General features: G+C 40.8%; 2 protein-coding genes across 2 annotated transcripts in view; both read right to left on the minus strand.

Annotated features, from left to right (window-relative positions):
* The window catches only part of WDR36 (WD repeat domain 36), a 37,459-nt gene extending 34,954 nt beyond the window's left edge, over positions 1-2,505 (minus strand). The window contains exon 1 of the mRNA XM_011989400.1: positions 2,178-2,505. Within this exon, the coding sequence (XP_011844790.1) occupies positions 2,178-2,426 (249 nt within the window). The 5' untranslated portion in view covers positions 2,427-2,505. The remainder of the gene's footprint in view (positions 1-2,177) is intronic.
* Positions 2,506-6,626: 4,121 nt separating this feature from the next.
* On the minus strand, positions 6,627-13,347 carry TSLP (thymic stromal lymphopoietin). Its single transcript, XM_011989401.1, has 5 exons — positions 11,906-13,347; positions 11,352-11,488; positions 10,492-10,536; positions 9,767-9,901; positions 6,627-7,475 (listed from the first exon to the last, which is right to left on the minus strand). The coding sequence occupies exons 1-5, from the start codon at positions 11,937-11,939 to the stop codon at positions 7,347-7,349; spliced, it is 480 nt and encodes a 159-aa protein (XP_011844791.1). The 5' UTR covers positions 11,940-13,347; the 3' UTR covers positions 6,627-7,346.
* Between the last annotated feature and the right edge of the window lie 5,248 nt (positions 13,348-18,595).

Consider the following 18,595-nt stretch of genomic DNA (forward strand, 5'->3'; position numbering starts at 1 on the left):
TCGTAAGAAAGACACTTACTGACTCTAATTTTCATTACTAGGGAAGTTTATATTTTCAACTATATTTCACCAGGAGTGGTAATGGAAGGGGTAGGTAAATGTTTTCTACAATGGGCCAAATATTAACTATTTTAGGCTTTGCAGACAATGCATGTGGTCGCTGTTGCAACTACTAGCTTCTGCCACCATAGCATGAAAACAGTTATACTTAATACATAAATAATGTGCATGGGTATATCAAACTTTTACGTATAGGTACTGAAATTTGATTATCACACAGTTTTCACGTCATGAAATATCCTTCTCCCCACCCCCAGCCTACCCCCAAAAACATTTAAACATGTCAAAATCATTCATAACTCCTGGGTCATACAAAGCCAAGCAGTGGGCTAGACTGGCTTGCAGACTGTAATTTGCTCACCCCAATCATGGCTACTGATCCAGCTGTATGACCCTGGAAAAATAAGTTCCCTGTGCCTCAAATTCTTCATCTGTAAAACAGGTATTTATTTACTTTATGGGATTGTTATAAGGATTCAATGAATAAATTTGTGTAAAACAGAATGGGGTCAGTCATATAGTAATTGCTCAATACATGATAGCTGCTACCATCACTATCACCACCTATTCACAACTTGTCTAGTTTCCCCTGCAGAAGAAACTAATCTGTAGGACTGTAGGAAGTCTGACTGGGGACAGCATATACAGCCATAGTCATGGGATAGAGCACTTGTAGACCCAATTAGTGACTTAAGTTCATTAGCTCCATTTTTTTTTTTTCTTTTTACTCCCAAGTATTTTCTGTTTCAGAGGTCATAGCCCAATGCATTGGTTAATCTGAGCAGTGTACAGTCTGGGTAAAGAACATTTACATGCCATGATGTTACGAATGTATCATCAGTGTTAGCACTAGACGAGACGTTAAAAGCCATCTTTATTATGACTAAATGTCAATGCACAGTAAGTAAATTGTTAACTTTATAAAATGTGCAAATATGTTACTCTCCTCACCACAGGGTTTCTTTGGAAGTTGAATATAGAGAAAAACACCTGTGTCTGTGTGTAACGCAGTGTCAGGAAAGACACTGTACCAAAGACAAGATTTCAAGAATTATTTAAGTAATAAACTTAGAAAAATTACATTTCAAGGAAGAAAACATTAACCAGCAAAAGTAAAACTTAGCAAGCAAGGAACAAGTGTAGAGAATGGTAACACTAAATACTCTCACATGATATCTTAATGATATGGTTCTAACCCACCCTGTCTCCATTACCAACTCAGACTCTGAGAAACCCAATTGCTCTTAACCTCAGTTCTGCCCTCACTTTCCTCTTCCACTAACTCAACTGGTTCCTAACTCCCAGCTCTTCTTGCTAATAAGCCATTCACAATCCTCCAAGAGAGACAACTCTACAACATGTTTTCCAGAAAATAAAGTACTTATTTAACACTATTATCATCCTCATCAAGGTTCCCGCTCTCAGAGAGCTTACACTCTTTTGGAGAAGACAAAAGAAACAAGTAAACAAGAGACACTATTACAATGATTTATGAGCCATTAAAGGAGAAAAAAATCAACACTAACAAGTAATTTATCTGAAATTTACTTTTGTAGTTTATATAAAGGTGCTACGGTATAACGATACCTATCTTGCAAAGAAACGGCTGCAAGGCTTAGAGTGACAGTGCCAGACACTTTGCATTAGTTGAAAATAAATGATTGCCATCAAATACTTTCCCTAACGGTAATTAATCTCACCATCTGCGGTTCTCCCAATGTTATCTAGAGTGAATTTCTAACCCAGCTCGTGTCACCAATAACGTAATAGCATGCATGTTTTTCTTTCTCATTAAGAGGTAGAGGTTTGTCTTAATTATGTTTCCACCTTCAAGGGAAGGTCAATAAATATTCACTGAACAAGTATTATTGCCATACAACTGAGGGGTTATCTAGCAGTTTCCCCTTGGCCAGGATGCCTCTGAAACTCGCCCCAGGAGGACTGCAAGTGCTAAATCAGCACGTGGATGTGACCGGATGGCGAAATATTAATAGGACAGGGAGGGCTTAAAGAAGGGAAGCCCGTGGTAGATGGTAAGGGTGAATCGGATTGCTCCAGGACAGAGTTAGGGGCCAAGGAGGGTGGTTCCTGGGAAGTCAACGAAAGAAGTCACTCACGTCATAGGTGTGGAAACTCTTGCCCACGCAGGTTGTTACATAGAACCGGCGCTTGAGCGCGCTGAACCGCACCACGTGTGGAATGTCGTTGCTGAAAAGTCCCAAGGCCCGGAACCCCGCAAACAGCGCGCTGGCCGTGCGCCTTTCTGAGGCCCGTTCCATTGCCGCCGCGATCCCGGCTCCGCTCAGCTCTGGTCCTGAAGGAAAACACGTAGCCAGTCCCTTCAGCGTGTCTAGTGGAACAGTCATCTGCTAGAGCTGAAGACAGAAGACCGCTTCCGGCGCCCGCTGCAAATCGCGTTTCCGGGGACTGCCCTCAGTGCAACACATAAAGTTCTCCCTCCAGAGCTCACATGGGAGGCGTGACTTTGGTTCCGTTGGCCAAGGTGTCCAGCATGTTGCCTAGCGTTGTTCTCCAGCTCTTTTGCGGCGGAAGGAAGCTCCTGAGGTTCCGACGGAACCGCAAGGGCGGGAAGCAAAGAGGGAAGCGCGACGCCCAGGAGAGTGGAGGAGAGATCGACGCCTTGGAAATGGAAACGATTTAAACATGTGATTATTTTAAAATGTACAAAAACATGAGACTGGAAAAATTTAAACATTGGATATCTGATTATATTAAGGAATTATGTTTAATTTTTGCATGTGATAGTAGCATTATGATTACGTAAAGATCCTCATCTTTTGGATATATACTGACATATTTACAGATGAAAACTATAATGGGACATTTCAAAGATGACAGAGGGATTCACTCATAGACTCTCTGGGTTGTAGAACTAATTATTTGGGGAAAGGGAACTGCTCACTTGGGCAACTTGGATAACTGTAGATTCCTCTGAGAAAAGGAAGATAAATATTAAATGTTATTGGGACCCCTGGATTAAGTCAGTATTCCTTGAGGTCGGCTGTCAAAAGCAGACAGTAGGGGTTCCAAAGAGGAGCTCATCATAATGCAAAGGGGAGTCTGGGCAGTTCATTAGAGCTAAGTGCCTTAGGATGCTGAAGAAGACTGATTCCAGTGAAGTGGGTGTCAAGACACCTCACTCCTCGAGAGCCAACTGCCTTACCAAGATGTAGGTTTGGGGAACAATCTCTGATCATGTGAACGTTAACTAAAACAGTGGTGACGTTAGAGCCCAGGACCAAAGTTTGACATATGGAATAACCTCTTATCTTACTGTTTTATTTCCATTTCACTTCGTTTATGAAAATGTTTTGGCAGCCTATTCAGATTTGGGTTGAGTGACTAATGTAAATATACTTGTACTTGAGAGGGATAAAGAGGGTATATTTACTAATGTAAGTATACTTGTGCTTGAAAGGGATAAGGAGGGTCTGTCTCTACACAGATCAGTGTACTCTCTTGGGTTCCTTCCAGTTCTAAAATGTAATTATTTTATTATGAAACAAAAGTAACTTGTTAGCTAATTTGAATATCTGACTCATACACTCTTGAACAAAAAAAAAAAATCTTGATTTATTTTATAGTTCTGGCACAGAGCCTCAAACACTTTGGATGTTAAGATCATTAAGAAGCAGATGATAACAGAATGAGAGCTTGTTATTTAATCCTTGACATGTTGTACTTACTTGTGATTTCATTTGTACCCCGGATTTCTCAATAGCAGTGCACATTTTCAGCCATATTTGTGGTATGACTTAAAAGTGAACAAGTTGCTAATTATTTGTAAACGTTATTTAAATTTAAAAAGAGGGGAAAAGAGCATCTCACTGTACTATTAACTTATTTATTAGGCTTATTTTAATAGTTTAGTGGGTAAGCTCCATAAAGGTAGAGAATTTTTTTTTTCTGTTTTGTTCATTAACACATAACAAGCACCCAGAACAGTATCTGGAACAAAAGGGGTGCTTAATAAACATTTGTTTAAAAAAAAAAAAGTTACATTTAAGTAATAAACTGCTAAAAATGTGGAATGTTCTCTCTTTTTTTTTATGTTAGTCATGTTCCCTCCCAAAGTAATGAGTTGTACACTTTAGCATCTCCAATATTTAAACTTCCTCCTGTAAGAAGATGTGTCTCTCTGTCCTTTGCCCAAGACTTGCAGCAAATCCTTCATAGTGGAGCAGGAATAGGAAGCGTTTGACTTACTTTGGCCAGTGCATATAAGCAAACATGATGTTCAGCAAGTCCCAGCAGATGCTTGAAGAGCCATTATCTGTTTCTACCAACTCTCTTGCTCTTTTCTGTTGCCAAAAGAGAAAGGTATGTCTCAAATAGGAGCTGCTTTTTCAGCCTGGGTCCTGAAATGAGAAGGTCTGTAGATAAAGCCTGCAGCTGACTTGAGGTTGCCAGTTTGTAATGTGAGTGAGAATTAACTGTTGTTGCTAGCCAGTGAGATTTGGTGTTTGTTTGCCTTCTAATTACAACCTAGCAAACGTCTATGTGAATTTTGGAGAAATGTGTGAAAATTAGCATCTAAAAATAAAAATATATAGTTTGTTTTTCTTTATAGAAGTATTAAAGCTGCATTTGCTTAATTCAGTTTTTGAAAAAATGTTGACCAAGACAGGACTAAGCCCCTCCTTTTATCGTCAAAGGAGGCAACTCTATATGCTGGTAAAGTTATTTGTCAATGTTCTTTGTTGTAAAAGAAAAAAAGAAAGCTCCTTTAACTTTTAAGAATCAAATATCAATTTTTCATTCTATCCTTATCAAAATAAAGGTGAGGGGAAACCATATCAGCAACAAGAAAGCAAAACTTTATGGATACAAAGAAATAAAGAATTATATCAGCAGTAGACTTTCTTGTATTTTGGTTTTTTTTTTTTTTTTTTTGAGACAGAGTCTTGCTCTGTTGCCCAGGCTGGAATGCAGTGGCCCAACTTCAGCTCACTGCAAGCTCCGGCTCCCGGGTTCACACCATTCTCCTGCCTTAGCCTCCCAAGTAGCTGGGACTACACCATGCCTAGCTAATTTTTTGTATTTTTAGTAGAGACGGGGTTTCACCGTGTTAGCCAGGATGGTCTCAATCTCCTGACCTTGCAATCTGCCCGCCTTGGCCTCCCAAAGTGCTGGGATTACAGGCGTGAGCCACCACGCCTGGCCAGCAGTAGACTTTCATACAGCAGTCTTAGCCTCTCAATGAAGGAGACAAAAGTGAGAATATAGATTATATAAATAGCATAACTAACCATGTAGTCTCAATATGAAAATATTCAACTTTATATGCTTAAATCACAATTTGCAACTTCCTTTTATTGACCATGAAACATTGACATAACTGACTGTATACTATACTAGTCCACCAAGAAAGCCTGAGTATATTTAAAAAAACAGAGATATATGATCCACATTGTTACAACATTTGGGAAAGTTCTTACTAAATTAATATAATGCATCCTCTTGCCCATTACTTTTAATTGACAGTGTAATTTAAATGACTAATTTTATATTAAGACATCTATGGAATACATAGAATAAAATACATAAATTATACAATTTTTTAAAGATAAAGCAGAAGATTCAAAGAAACTGCACTTAATGGGATGACTTTGAGTTGTCTCCTTTCTCCCTAATCCTCAATTCATTTAGGGGAATTGGGCCCAAAATTTTATGAAAAATTGTGTGTATTTATTTTCATAGTTCAGTAAAATCTAGTCAGTGAATCCCTACTAAAATGGAGTTAGTATACTTAAAGAAATTTCTCTTGTAATGGCATTTAAGGGTTTGGGTCAGGTCTTCAGAGGAAGATTTTCAGAAAAGCATGTCTTGATTTTCCTCAGGACAAAAGAAACTGCGTATTCAGCTACACCCTGAGCTTCTCTGGAAAAAGGCTGAGTCTTTCTTTTCTATCCCCAGTGTTTGACTGAAGGCTTGTTCCACAGTAAGTGCCCTTTAAATGCTTACTGGACATATAATGTAAGCTTCCTCTTACCTGTTGGTAGGTAAGATGGATTTAAGGACATTGAACTTCCCCCCTTCTGTCATGGTTTAGCCCCAGTTAACCCTCAGGGGAGTATTAGAGGAGCATGTCTACTCCTAGGAAAAATCAGTGCATTCTCACATGCTCTATTTTGGTCTAGGTTCTATGGCCAGGGTTGCCCTTCCCACTGGTGTTTGGAGGATTCTGAGTGGAAGGTGAGTGAGAGGGTGCCTGTGGCTCTAGCTTGCAGCAGGAATTCAAGAACAGATTTGACATCCCCTGTTCACTTTTGCCTACTTTGTTTCTTCCAGGTGTGAGGAAAGTTCAAGAGGGGAAACAGAAAAGACTAGTGACATAATTTAAGAAAAGGATGACTGCAATGCATCCTGAAGCTGCCTATCTCCAAATATTCTCTCCTATAGGCAGGGCCAACAGGTATAAAGGGGAGCAGTCAATGGACTCTAAGGATAAGTAGAGGTAAAAACCTGAAGAAAAATAATGTCCTTTAGAAAAGTATGTGTGCAAATTGTCTACTAACTAGATTTGAAAGATGATTCGTAAGAAACAAATTTGAGAATTATTTTATTAAGAAATATATAGTGTCAATTACAAAGGAACATATACATTTTCAAAAGCATTCATAAAATAAATTAAAGTACATTCTCTCTATATATATTTATAGTAGCTGTAACAAAGGTACTTCTCAGGATCTACTTATTATATACCACTCTTGTCTGTTAGGTAATATTTAAAACTTAGCTTAGAATACTTTCACAATATTTTGCTTGAAAATTATTTCAAATTGCTTCACTATATTTACAGTTATTTGTGAAACCCCATTTGCTTTCACTTTCTTCTCTCATAAATTTTTAGTTTAACACAAGAAGTGTCATTACATGTAGAAGGAATGTCTGCCTTTTAAATGTAAGTTTAGGTACTATCATTTAGTTCAATATTTTTCCTTTTTCAAGGAAAAGAGTTCTCCTGCTACACTTTTGGATTTTCCTCTTGAGTAATGCTTATGCAATTACGGCTGAGAATTACTGCCAATTAAGCCAGTCATCAATGTTACGGAAGCTTCCCTCAACATTTGAAGCGTAGTACTTCCCCTGCATTATAAATTTATATTAAACAATAAAAACTTAGAAAAATAAGTTAAGAAACTCTTCTGTAATTAAAAGATAACTATTTGTGATCTTCTGTGTCACAGTTAGAGTTAATGTTTCATCTACTTAATAAAGATGATTTATTTGGTGCTGTGAAATATGACCATAATAAAGATGATTTACTGTTTTTTCAGTAAAGTTCGAATGAAGCGACGCCACAATCCTAGTAATTGTGACACTTGTTCCAGACATTTATTGGTTGTGACTTTCCTTTTTCTCCTCTTCTTCATTGCCTGAGTAGCATTTATCTGTAGAATATGAGAATCAATAGTCAAAATTACTTTTCACTATCTTTAGTAACTGTTGAGTGCAGGTTTTATTGCCTTCTCTATGCAAATCCATCTTTCAGTGTATTTCCAAAGCACCTGCTTACTATGTGCTAGTATGTGCCTTCTCCAGGGGAATGAATTCCTGTTTCTCTACCCACCTACTTTCACTTCAAGGCCAACCACCACCTCCTTCAAAAAGCCTCCGATAATTGCTCAGACCTTGGTTTTGGAAAGTCTTCCAGTGCTTAAGAGTATGTGTCATTTAACTTGGCTCTCACTTAACATGCTTTTCTTTATATTGCATCATAGGTATTCCCCATAGCACTGAGTCTTAATCATAGGAAACACTGAATATTTGTTGAGTGATTAAATAAATGAATAAATTGCTGATTTCAAGATCTCCCTGACAAGATCACAAGTTCCTCATGGGTAAGAGCTATCTTATACCTCCTTATAGACATAATTCAGTAAACCTAATCTCTTTTTTGAACCCAAAATGCATGCTCCTGCTCCCCATCCTTCCCCCTCCCCTGCCCCACTGTCTAGATATGCCACAGACATCTCAAGGTTTATTTTAAAGAGGATTCCAGCATATAACTTTATCTGAATTACCTTTGAATAGTACACTGGGCCTCCTAGACACATGGTATGCAGATTAATAAAGTCACAGGGTTATCAAGCACAAATCTTACAAAAATCTATAAAATCGTAACTATTATTAGTCTTAGACTCTCCATTTGGGCTTGAGAGGTGACTGAAATAAATTTCTCCAGACTCTCCCTTTCTCACATGCTGTCCAAGAACTTGATCTAGTTTTTTGTTTGTGCTCTTATTTGAATGAATTTTATTGTGGCCATCTGTAGATTTGCCAGTCACTCCTTCATAAGAAGGCATGAAGCCACATAGATTTGTCATATGGCTGTCTGGTATTGAGTTTCTAATTCAAGCTCAACCCAGATCAGCCCTATGGCTTAAATCCTCAATCTCTAAAAAGTGACAGTCTTGGCCGGGCATGGTGGCTCACGCCTGTAATGCCAGCACTTTGGGACGCGAAAGTGGGCAGATCACAAGGTCAGGAATTCAAGACCAGCCTGGCCAATATGGTGAAACCCTGTCTCTACTAAAAATACTTAAATTAGCCAGGCGTGGTGGGGGGCGCCTGTAGCTCCAGCTACTCGGGAGGCTGAGGCAGGAGAATCACTTGAACCCAGGAGGCGGAGGTTGCAGTGAGCTGAGATTGTGCCACTGCATTCCAGCCTGGGTGACAGAGCGAGACTCTGTCAAAAAAAAAAGGCAGTCTTGTCCATCTACCTAGATTGCAGACGTATAAAGTCCACTAGATTAATAAGGAGCAATCATACATATCTGCACTTGTCTCTCTCTGTTTCTTAAACTTGTCATCCTGAAGATAAATTCTCTACTTGCTGACTGAAATAAATATTGAGTGCCTGTTGTGTACCAGGCACTGTTCCAACTGCATTTACACGTATTGACTAATTTAATCCTCATAAACAATCTATGTAAGACTAACTGATATGATACTTACTTTACCCATGAAGCTATAGTACACAGCGGCTAAGTAATTTAACTAAGTCTTCACAGAAGTTATACGGCCAGGATTCAAAGTCAGGCAGGTTGTCTCCAGAGTTCCTACGCCTAACTTTCCACTACACTATGTCCATATTTAATGCTACACAAGCATTCAAATGCAGATAACTACCTGTGCAAAAATATGTAAAGAGACAGCAACAGCATCCACACAAGCAATTAAGCAAACATAGGATAGAGATTTTTTGTATAATGTAACGTTTTAGTAAATAAGCACACAATAATTACGTGATTAGAACAAGCGGTGTTGCTCAAACTTTGGACTGGACAAGAATCTCTTAAGTAGCCCTATAACCTGAGATTTTGATGTTGAAGGTCTAGGTTGAGTCCCCGAGAATTGGCATTTTTAACAGCCATACTCTTATGCTCCAGCAATCAAAACATTCTGATATAGGAGGCTCACTCAACATACCTTGAAACATTGCCGTAAGGTTTAGAACCATAATTCAGCCAAAACAGTATCAGAACCCTAGAAATAGGTGAGTTTGAGTCCGGGTATCAACGTGGGTCTAATTGACATCCTACTACTTTTACCCGGCTCGTTTGCTCTTCGAAAGATAAAACCTAAATAAAAATCAGAGAACGACTTCTGCACCAAAGCCCCAGTTTAATTTGAGGTTAGTCCCAAGGTACAAAGCAAGCGTCTGAGGCTTCGGGCTTACCTGAGTTTCCGAATAGCCTGGGCACCAGAGAGCGAGGGTAGCCTTAGTTTTCCTGGCGAACATTTCCTTGGCGAGCGACGCGCAGCGGGGGGTGGGATTGAAGGTTAGGCTCTGGATTTCAGTAAGGCAGTGTGGCTGCCCATAGGCGGCAAAGTTTACAAGAAAAGGAGAAAACACCAGAAAGAAAAAAAGAAGAGAGAGAGAGTTGGTGAGAATTGACTGAAAGGCGAGCGGAGGAAGGTCGGGGAGGAGCGGGTACACAAGTCCAGAGTAAGAGCGAAGAGGTCACGGTTGAGTAGAGCAAGGAAGAACCAACCGCAGGGGTGCAGGGGCGTGGCGAGGGTGGCGGAGGGCACTGGTCGCGAAAAGACTTTCACCCACGCTCGCTCCGCCCAAGTCTCCAGGGGGCGGAGGCTGCCAAAAGCCCGAGCCCAAGCTCGGAGCGCCGCCGGACCCCAGCAGGTGGTGCCCCGACAAAGTTCCCTCATCCCAGTTCCCAATTTGCCTTTCCTCCCGATAGGGACTTCCTCTCCCTAAATTGGAACAGAAGTGTTGTCCCAAGCTGGGAGGAGCCCCGAGCTGGCAACCCAGATGTCCCCTATCCCCGGCCGCGGCGTCCCGGAGCCCAGGCATCTCTCGGGGTTCTGCACATCGCAGGATACTCCCTCTCCAAAATGCCTGGCGTCTCCCTGGAGAAAGCCAGCAGCACTGACCTCTCTACTCACCCGATTGCTACAGGAGACGGTGTTGTTGAAGTCGGTACTTTTGGTCTGGAAGAAAGAAAAATACGACAAGGAGGGTAAAGACTTTTAAGTCCACAAGGAAAATCATCCCTCCACCGTTTGCTCCCAGGCTTTAAAGGTGCTCTGAAAACAGTTTCCACTCAGGTACCTGTTTCCTATGTCATTGACAAGGCAGTGAAATAGTCTTTAGATAGTGCTGGCTAGTGCTTGAAACCACACCAAAAGGTTCAGGTCTCAGAGGGAGACCTCCTGCTCCTTTCCCTCAAGCCACGACTGCACATAGCACTATGCTGGTGAGTAATAATGCCATTCTTTGGATGTCCACATCTGTACTGTGGCCATTCATGAATGCAAACTCTATCTAGAAATTAGGTTAATCAGGAAAATGATTACTACTGTATGTTAAAAAATTCCAAGTACACCATATTCTGTAATAAGTAGCATCCTGAAACATCTAAAACACTGGAGAGACCTGGAGCACAGCATCAACCCTTAAAGTTTAGCTCATGAGAATTATCTCTCTTTTACTCTTCTTTCTTAAGCTCTTTTCCCCTGCTGTCTTTTTACAGCATAGTCAGAGCAGCACTTTAGCAGAGGATAGACATCCTTGATGCATAATGCTCTGCCTATCAATACCTGCTCCTCATCAGCATCTGCACACTTAGAATGTGCCAATTTCTAGATAATCATTTTAGATGCCACTTGTAAGAATTCTTGACAAAATGTGGGACCATGATTTTTTCTAAATTATTTTTCTTTCCTACAAAGTTAAATTGTAGAGTGTGTGTACGCCTACTCTTCTGATGAAAATACATTCGTTTTAAAAAAATTTCTTCACTTACCCCACTCATATATGTAATCAGGTCTTTAGAAATAGCACTGAGATAGTCTGCTTCAATCTTCTCAAAGTTACAGTTAGTGAAGTCGTAAGTTAGCACCAGCCCTACAAGTTGAAAGATGAAGAATTTCCTGAAAGAAACTGACAGAACACATAGTAAGGCAAAAGGGAATGTACGTGGAAACCCAATTCCACCCCAGTTTCACACTAAACTCTTCCCACCAAGGCTGAATTGCCTCTAAATCTGTAAGGCCTGCCTTAGGGGCCAGTGCTCAAGCACCAGGTTTTCCTCTCATTTCCAGTCCCCAGGAAGCCCTTATTCACCCATGCTGTTGTCTTAAGTTGGAGTCTCCCTGATGCTCCAGAGCATTCTGGCTGCAGATATATAACACCTAAACGCCTACGGGCTCTTTCCTCCTAGGCCAATGATTTTCTACCATGTCATTCTCTTCCTTTATAGAATTCTGAATTGATGATGTGAAAGGAAAAAAAAAAAAAAAGCAGTAGCTAAATCTATGGAATTTTAACATTAGTAAAGTCATCAGGAATTTCCCTCACCTTCCTCCTTTTTACTTTGCCCTAAACTCTTCATATGTGTTAATGTCCTTTAAGAAATGGATACCAGTGTCTTTCTCCCACAGGGCGTTTCAGTGACCAATCCTTTCTATTATTTGGGAGAAACACCTTCTGAAACCAGCAGCCACTGTAAGGATTTGGAGTCCTTGCATACTGTCCCATGCATCCTGAACATCTTTGAGAATTTCGTGTGGCCGCCTTCAACTAATGCTTTCCCTTCTCCTTGGCTAGTAAGAAACTGTGCTTACTTATGGGATGCTTTGGAGGGTGGGTGCAGTCTCAGTCTTCAACAGCACTTCCATGTGAAAGCATTAAATGTGCAACCGTGACTAGAACCTTAGGGGCAGGAACGATAAGAGGTTGAAATAAATGGGGAAAGATCTGATGTGCCTTGTTCTCAAAAATCCTACTTTTCAAATTCTCATATCAATTTCAGGAAAAGCGCCTACTCTTGGTGACTAGGGGCACCTTAGGGGCTGAAGGGTCCTCTAGCACTTTCTAGTAGGTGTCAAGAACTTTTAAAACCACAAATTCCAGTGCCCAGCCACCTTCACAGTCCCACTCTTAAAGCCAGTGTTAAACCTGAGGAGACCGCTCTGCTGGGTGCCTAGCGGTGAGCGCAAGGAGAGGATGCTGTCCTGAGCTCAGCTTTCCCAGAGGCGGCGCACGCTTTCGTGAGCTCTGCCTCCCAGAGGCTTAGCCCCGCGCCGCGTAGACTGGAAAACGTCTGTCACCTGGGGCCTGAGCGCGGGCACAGGTTTTAGAGACAGGAGAAGCAACGAGATGGCGGGCTCAGATTTGTGCTAGCAAACTATTGTTGATCCAGAAAAGAGTGCTTAAAAGCGCAGTCAGGGAGAGCGCCCTGGAGGATGTCTGTCTAGCAGTCTTCCGAGTTCCAGCAGCACCAATGGAGCGTTGAAGGGAGGGAAAGGCTGACACTGATCACGTTGCTGAGACGAACCCCCTGCTCCGCCCTAGCTTGGCTCATGCTGCCCTGGGCCCTCTCTACACCCAGGTCCCCTTTCTCTCTCCTTCCCTTCCGCTTCCCCGTTCATCCCCCCCCCCCACCCCCTCCCCGCCCCCCGCCCTCGCGTGTCAGAGCCTGCATCGCTCTGGTACTAGGGAAGTTCCTAGGAGTCATCGCTTGGAGCAAGGAGGTTGGACGCTGTATTTGAGTCCCAGCAAATGTCACAGGCCATACGGTGCCCGGGAAAAAGAGCAGGAAATGTCGAGGGATTCCGGAAAAGCGTAAGGGACAAACTGAAGCCAGAGTTGAACTCTTTTTCATAGAAGGCACTGAAGAGGGTCAGAAAACCTCTGATTCACCGCTGACTTCAAAAGTGGCCCTTTTCTGGAATTCTTCATGTGTTGTACTCAAGTCACCACAACATTCATTGAAAAAGAAGTCCATTCTTCCCCCATCACCAACTCCTCAGGGTATTGTGGGATGATGTCAAAATCTGATTCATCTGTTGTGACATCAGAGATGATTCTGGTCGGCAGCTGGACATTGCATAGGCAGACAGGAGCTAAACCCAGATTTCTTCACTGGGCTGGATGTCTCCAAGAGATAAAGGAAAGGGCATGGTGGCTGCTTCTGTCACCCTCACCTCACATGCCTTCCCCTCTAGTGGCTTGCTGTAGGGCCAGAGAGTGTGAGTGCCCACTAGAACCTTCAGCTTCATTTCTTGATTGCTGATGGGGGCAAGAACAGCAGAAAGCAGCCTGCACTGAGGTTTAACTTGCATTCTTCTGGAGGTATAACCAGGCTGCCTCCCTTCTTTTGTTTTCTCCTTTAAAAACCCCTTGTGTCTATGATCTATGTAGAGTCTTTGTTGAGATGAGGTAGGCAGAGTGTCTCCCCCAAGGCATCCTAGGTGTCTCTTTATCTGTTAAAACATTGCTAAACACTTGTTCCTGTTGCCTGCAATTTCCTTATCTGTAATTATGTGACCTCTTGGATCATCTGGATTATATTACTTTTCTGCTCAAAAAGTTATGGCAAAACAACCTACTTAAGGTTGTTTTGAGATTTACAATTATCCTTCCTGCATTGGCTCCAGGCTGTCTTTCCAGCCTTATTTCCTTGATTCTCCTAGGCTTCCAGCAAATGGTATCTGAAGGTAATATGCTCTAAACATGCTCTGGGCTTTCTTCTTCCCAATCTGAGATGTTAGATTTTCGTGTCTTTCCATGTTCATCTTATTGGATGTCTCCAAAAGTGGTCTCCTACCCGGATGCGACCTCATTATCCTGTAAGCCATATCTATTTTTGACTTCTTTCTATGACTTCTATAGATTACTTAACATTTCAATAATGCTTTTCAACCTTATCTCTCTATTAGATTGTGAGTTCTTTAAAAGTAGGTAATGTTTTATAGCAGTTCATTTGTTCACTATCTACCTTTCCAGTAGCATTTGAAGTGATTTGCAATAAATACATTGGTGCCAAAAGGTAAAAAAACAGTCAAAGCGAGACAAGAGAATGGAACAAAGGAATAAGGTGCTTAGAATCAGGTGCAGGGAAGACTATAGAAAAACATTACTAAAAACTGGAGAATTACAACAATTGATCTCAAAAGTGAATTCTGAGCTTCCAAACAGCCACTACAAGGGGTAGACTATGACAAGCTCTACCACATACAAATTCATCATGAAAGGCAATTTTTCTTAAGCTAATGGTCATCATCATAACCACAATAGGGCTGTTTTCTGTACTACATGTAATAGACATTCAATGAATTCTCAATATGCTTAAGCATATTAACCTTCTATGAAAATCATTGTCAGGAAGCAAATTATTTTCCATTGAAAGAACCTCTCTATAAAGACTTCTTTTTCTAGTTCTTTGCTGCTGTCTTCCTGGAATCTACTTCTGTCTCACCTGGGGCAACAATTCAGACCACGGCCCTCTGTGAAAATTCAGCGTGAGCTGAAAATCTTCCTGTTTTCCTTCTCTTTTCATTTGTCCAAATGCTGAAGGAGTGAACAGTATCTGCATATCTAGTTTGAGAAATCCTAGGTTAGGTGAAGAATGGTGTGTCTTCCATATGGAAATAGAAGTGAGATCATTTGTAACACTCTGCGATTACTCAGGAAGCTTAGGCAATACTCTCACCCATGTGATGGATCAGAAAATGATCCATGACATAGCTCTTTTTTCTCCTACCCTCACTCAAAAGATAAATCATTCATTAATTTTCTTAATACTTTTATTTCTTGTTTTAGTAATGCTTCCCACTCTTTCTTTTATTCCCTTAGTCTTTCCCTCTTTCTTTTTAAATTTATGTCTTTCCTCCTTTTCCTTGAACTGTCCTGAATATTTAAAGTAGCCTAGAACTCATGCAAAACTCAGTTTGGGTTTGAAAAATAGCTGCCAAAAGAAGACTGCTATTTTTTTTTTTTTTTAGCTTATTCAATAATATAATTATGGGATTTAAAAAAATGGAAGGGATATCAGAGAGGTTATTGATGAGATAGGGGAGATCTCTCTCTTTGGAGTAAGAAAAGTCAATGATACCAACTTTAGCTTGATAATAATTTAGAAAGGGTAATAATGGACTTTCCCTAGCAGAAGGGTGTTCTTTGGTCTTGAAAGTAAAGTGTGTTGCTCTGGATCCTCCAGGACACAAGTCATAAAATCATTCTACCTCTTGGTTTTCATATGCTCATATAAAAGAGAGTGTCACACTTTCAGAGGTGGACATTGTTTCCTTTTTCATATTCTACTTTAATTGTTTATAGCCAAGGATGGTATTTATGTAAGGAGAAGTGGCTAGTGTTCACCCCTGAAAGTCATATTTATTTTGCCTATTTCCTTTGCATTTTATATTTATGCTCATGCAGATTGGCTGTTGGTCTGAACCACTGATTTGGTTCACCAGACTCCACACTTCTTCTAAGATCTCTTGGGAACATTTGTGAACCAGAAAGTGGAGTGAAGGGGTTTCCTATGATAAATGTGAAAAACAAGTTTTTTATTTCATTTTATTCCCAGGCTGATGATACCTTCATAATCAGCCCATGGCTGTGAAATGTTCCCAGATCTTTTTGAAATGGATAGTGAGGACACTAAATATATTCATGTAAACCTCGTGTTTACATTCATTGCTCTGTGAAGAAACAGTCTTACTCCAGCCAGTTGGGGATAAAAGTTCTTGCTTACTTTACTGTTTTTCTACAACATGATAGGACATGAATAGGGAGAAAGTTGTTCAAGAAGAATGTAGTAGTCAAGCTTTCTTAGAATGCTTCAAAAAAGTTTTGGAAGAAGTCAGAGCCAAAGGATAGTTTCAGTTTTGGACACTTTGCAAGGATATTTACTATGCTGGATATCTTCTATTTTCCTGTTTAGGTATACTCTCTGTCCTTCCCTATGTGGCTTTGTACCTTGGAAGCAGACCCATAAAGACTGCATCCACAGGCTCCCCTGACCTCCAGCTTCTGATTGGGTTCACCTAATGTGAGATATTGGCAAGAGATCAGAAAGTAGTAAGACAGCGAAGTTTGGATTTTAATTCACCCACTCTCTAGCTGTTGGTTCACTGTAGATTGGATGCTTTCCTTTATAGAGGGCCATAGCTCCTCTTTGTTAATCTTTTCATTTTGCTGCCCACCAGGTTCTCGTAACTGTTTCCTCCCTTTGTCCTTGTAGGGGTAGGGGTGATAACAGCTCCTTATTTTTGCTAGCCTGGGATATACCACTTTGCAAAAGTTATGGTTTGGCTGTGCTAGACCCAGTTTATACCCATTGTCCTGGAATAATTTATTAATAAAGCTTCCTTTCACCCTCAAAAGTGGCACCATTCCTAAAACAGCAACTCAAAGTACTGCGAAAAAGAGTGGCACAGTTTCAACAATAAATTATATGATTAGTCTTGATTTTCCAGCTTATGTCCTTTGTAAAGAGTCCCCTTAGTAAACTTTCCCACAATTACCCAGTTTGAGCATGCTCCTTGTTTCCTGTGGGACCCTGACTGATGCAGTCATTCACAGGAGTCAGCAGGATGTCATCACATGCAGCCATCAGGTAACATTCCTTTCCTAATCTTCTATGTCCGCCTTGTGGCATCATACCAGTTCTATAACTCTTGCACAGGAAACAGTGGCTCTTAATGTTTCATTAAATTTTGTTAGAAAAAAAGTTTCTAGCTGTGAAAGATGAGTTATAAGAAATTCTGCAATTTTCCTCTGTTTCCTCTTTTCCTAGTAATATTGCCAACCAGGATTTGCAAGAAATCTATGCACTTACTGGACTCTATTGTGTAATTTGTTTCATAGTTTAGCCACATTGTTTATGTATAAAAGGGTCTTTTAAAAGCTCATTATGTTAGTCAGGGGGTAGCCCTCAGCTTATTTCTCATCTGGTGTGTTTGAGGCCCTCCAAGTGTCTCCTCTATTGAGTCCCACTATTCTCAGTAATAATCTCTGCATTAAGCAATCACCCCTAACTATATTTCCTCTCTTAAACAGAGTAAGTCCCTAATAACCATTTTGTGTGTCTCGTAGAGGTCTAATTTCTTCCCATACAGCCATTCGGGGCTTCTGAGAAAAGGCTACCTGACAATTCCAGACACACGTGGGGGTGGAGGGAGGAAGAAACAGAAAAGGAGACTCTAGAAAGTTCGGAAGAGGATAAATGGATAGCAAAGAATTGGGATCTATGAGTTTGGCCTGAGGACTGTCTTAATGTGGGTATATCACCTAGAAAAGATTTTGAGAGATTACAGCAGGGGGTTAACAAACTGCAGCCTGTAGGCTAAATGCTATATAGTTTGTTTGTTTGTTTTTCTGAGACAGATCTCACTCTGTTGCCCAGGCTGGAGTGCAGTGGCACAATCTCAGCTCACTGCAGCCTCTGCCTCCCAGGTGCAAGCATTTCTTGTGCCTTAACCTCCCGAGAAGCTGGGATTACAGGCGCACGCCACCACACCTGGCTAATTTTTGTAATTTTAGTAGAGACGGGGTTTCACCATGTTGGCAGCTGGTCTCGAACTCCTGGCCTCAAGTGATCAGCCCGCCTCAGCCTCCCAAAGTGCTGGGATTACAGGCGTTAGCCACCGTGCCCAGCCTGTGTAGGCTAAATTCTACTTATCTATCTGATTTTGTAAATAATGTTTTATTGAAATACATCCAAACCCACCCTCCCTTTTTTTACAGTATTGTCTTTGGTTGCTTTTGTGCTGCAAGGACAGAGTTAAGCAGTTGTGACAGAAACAATCTGGCATGCAAAGTCTAAAATATTTATTATTTCATCTTTCACAGAAAAAGTTTACAGATCTCTGCTCTAGGAAATCATACCACTCAGCCTTATGACAGGTTTGGTTTTGACTCTCTGTAGTGTTTACAATCCTTTTACCAAGAAAGTTTATCAACAGTATGTAAGGGTCCCATGGTATGGCCCCAAACCTGCAATTTCTCCAGTATAGTCATTCAGTCAAATATAATTCCGTCTCCCCTTTCGTTCTGACTTATAGCTCTTATTCCTCAACATTTGTAGTATGAACTCATAACTCATATCGAGTACCTCCTAACAATATTAATTATACTCCTAAGTTCCCAAGTCTTTCCTCATGTGCTCCTAACAGCTCTAAAGGTTCAAATCCCTTTTAAAGAACAGTCATTCCAAAAATGCATTTGAAAAGAAGATAAGCATTTAATAACAAACATATT

This window comes from Mandrillus leucophaeus, unplaced genomic scaffold (genome assembly GCF_000951045.1).
Source record: "Mandrillus leucophaeus isolate KB7577 unplaced genomic scaffold, Mleu.le_1.0 Scaffold352, whole genome shotgun sequence".
NCBI lineage: Eukaryota > Metazoa > Chordata > Mammalia > Primates > Cercopithecidae > Mandrillus > Mandrillus leucophaeus.

What these genes read in the sequence shown, in the direction of transcription:
- TSLP (XM_011989401.1), bottom strand. Translation starts at nt 11,939, where the DNA reads ATGAAGAGTTTAGGGCAAAGTAAAAAGGAGGAAG. An exon ending in GCAAAGTAAAAAGGAGGAAG is followed by an intron (nt 11,489 to 11,905) that starts GTGAGGGAAATT and finishes GTGTTCTGTCAG; the next exon opens with TTTCTTTCAGGAAATTCTTC. An exon ending in CCGTCTCCTGTAGCAATCGG is followed by an intron (nt 9,902 to 10,491) that starts GTGAGTAGAGAG and finishes GCCTATGGGCAG; the next exon opens with CCACACTGCCTTACTGAAAT.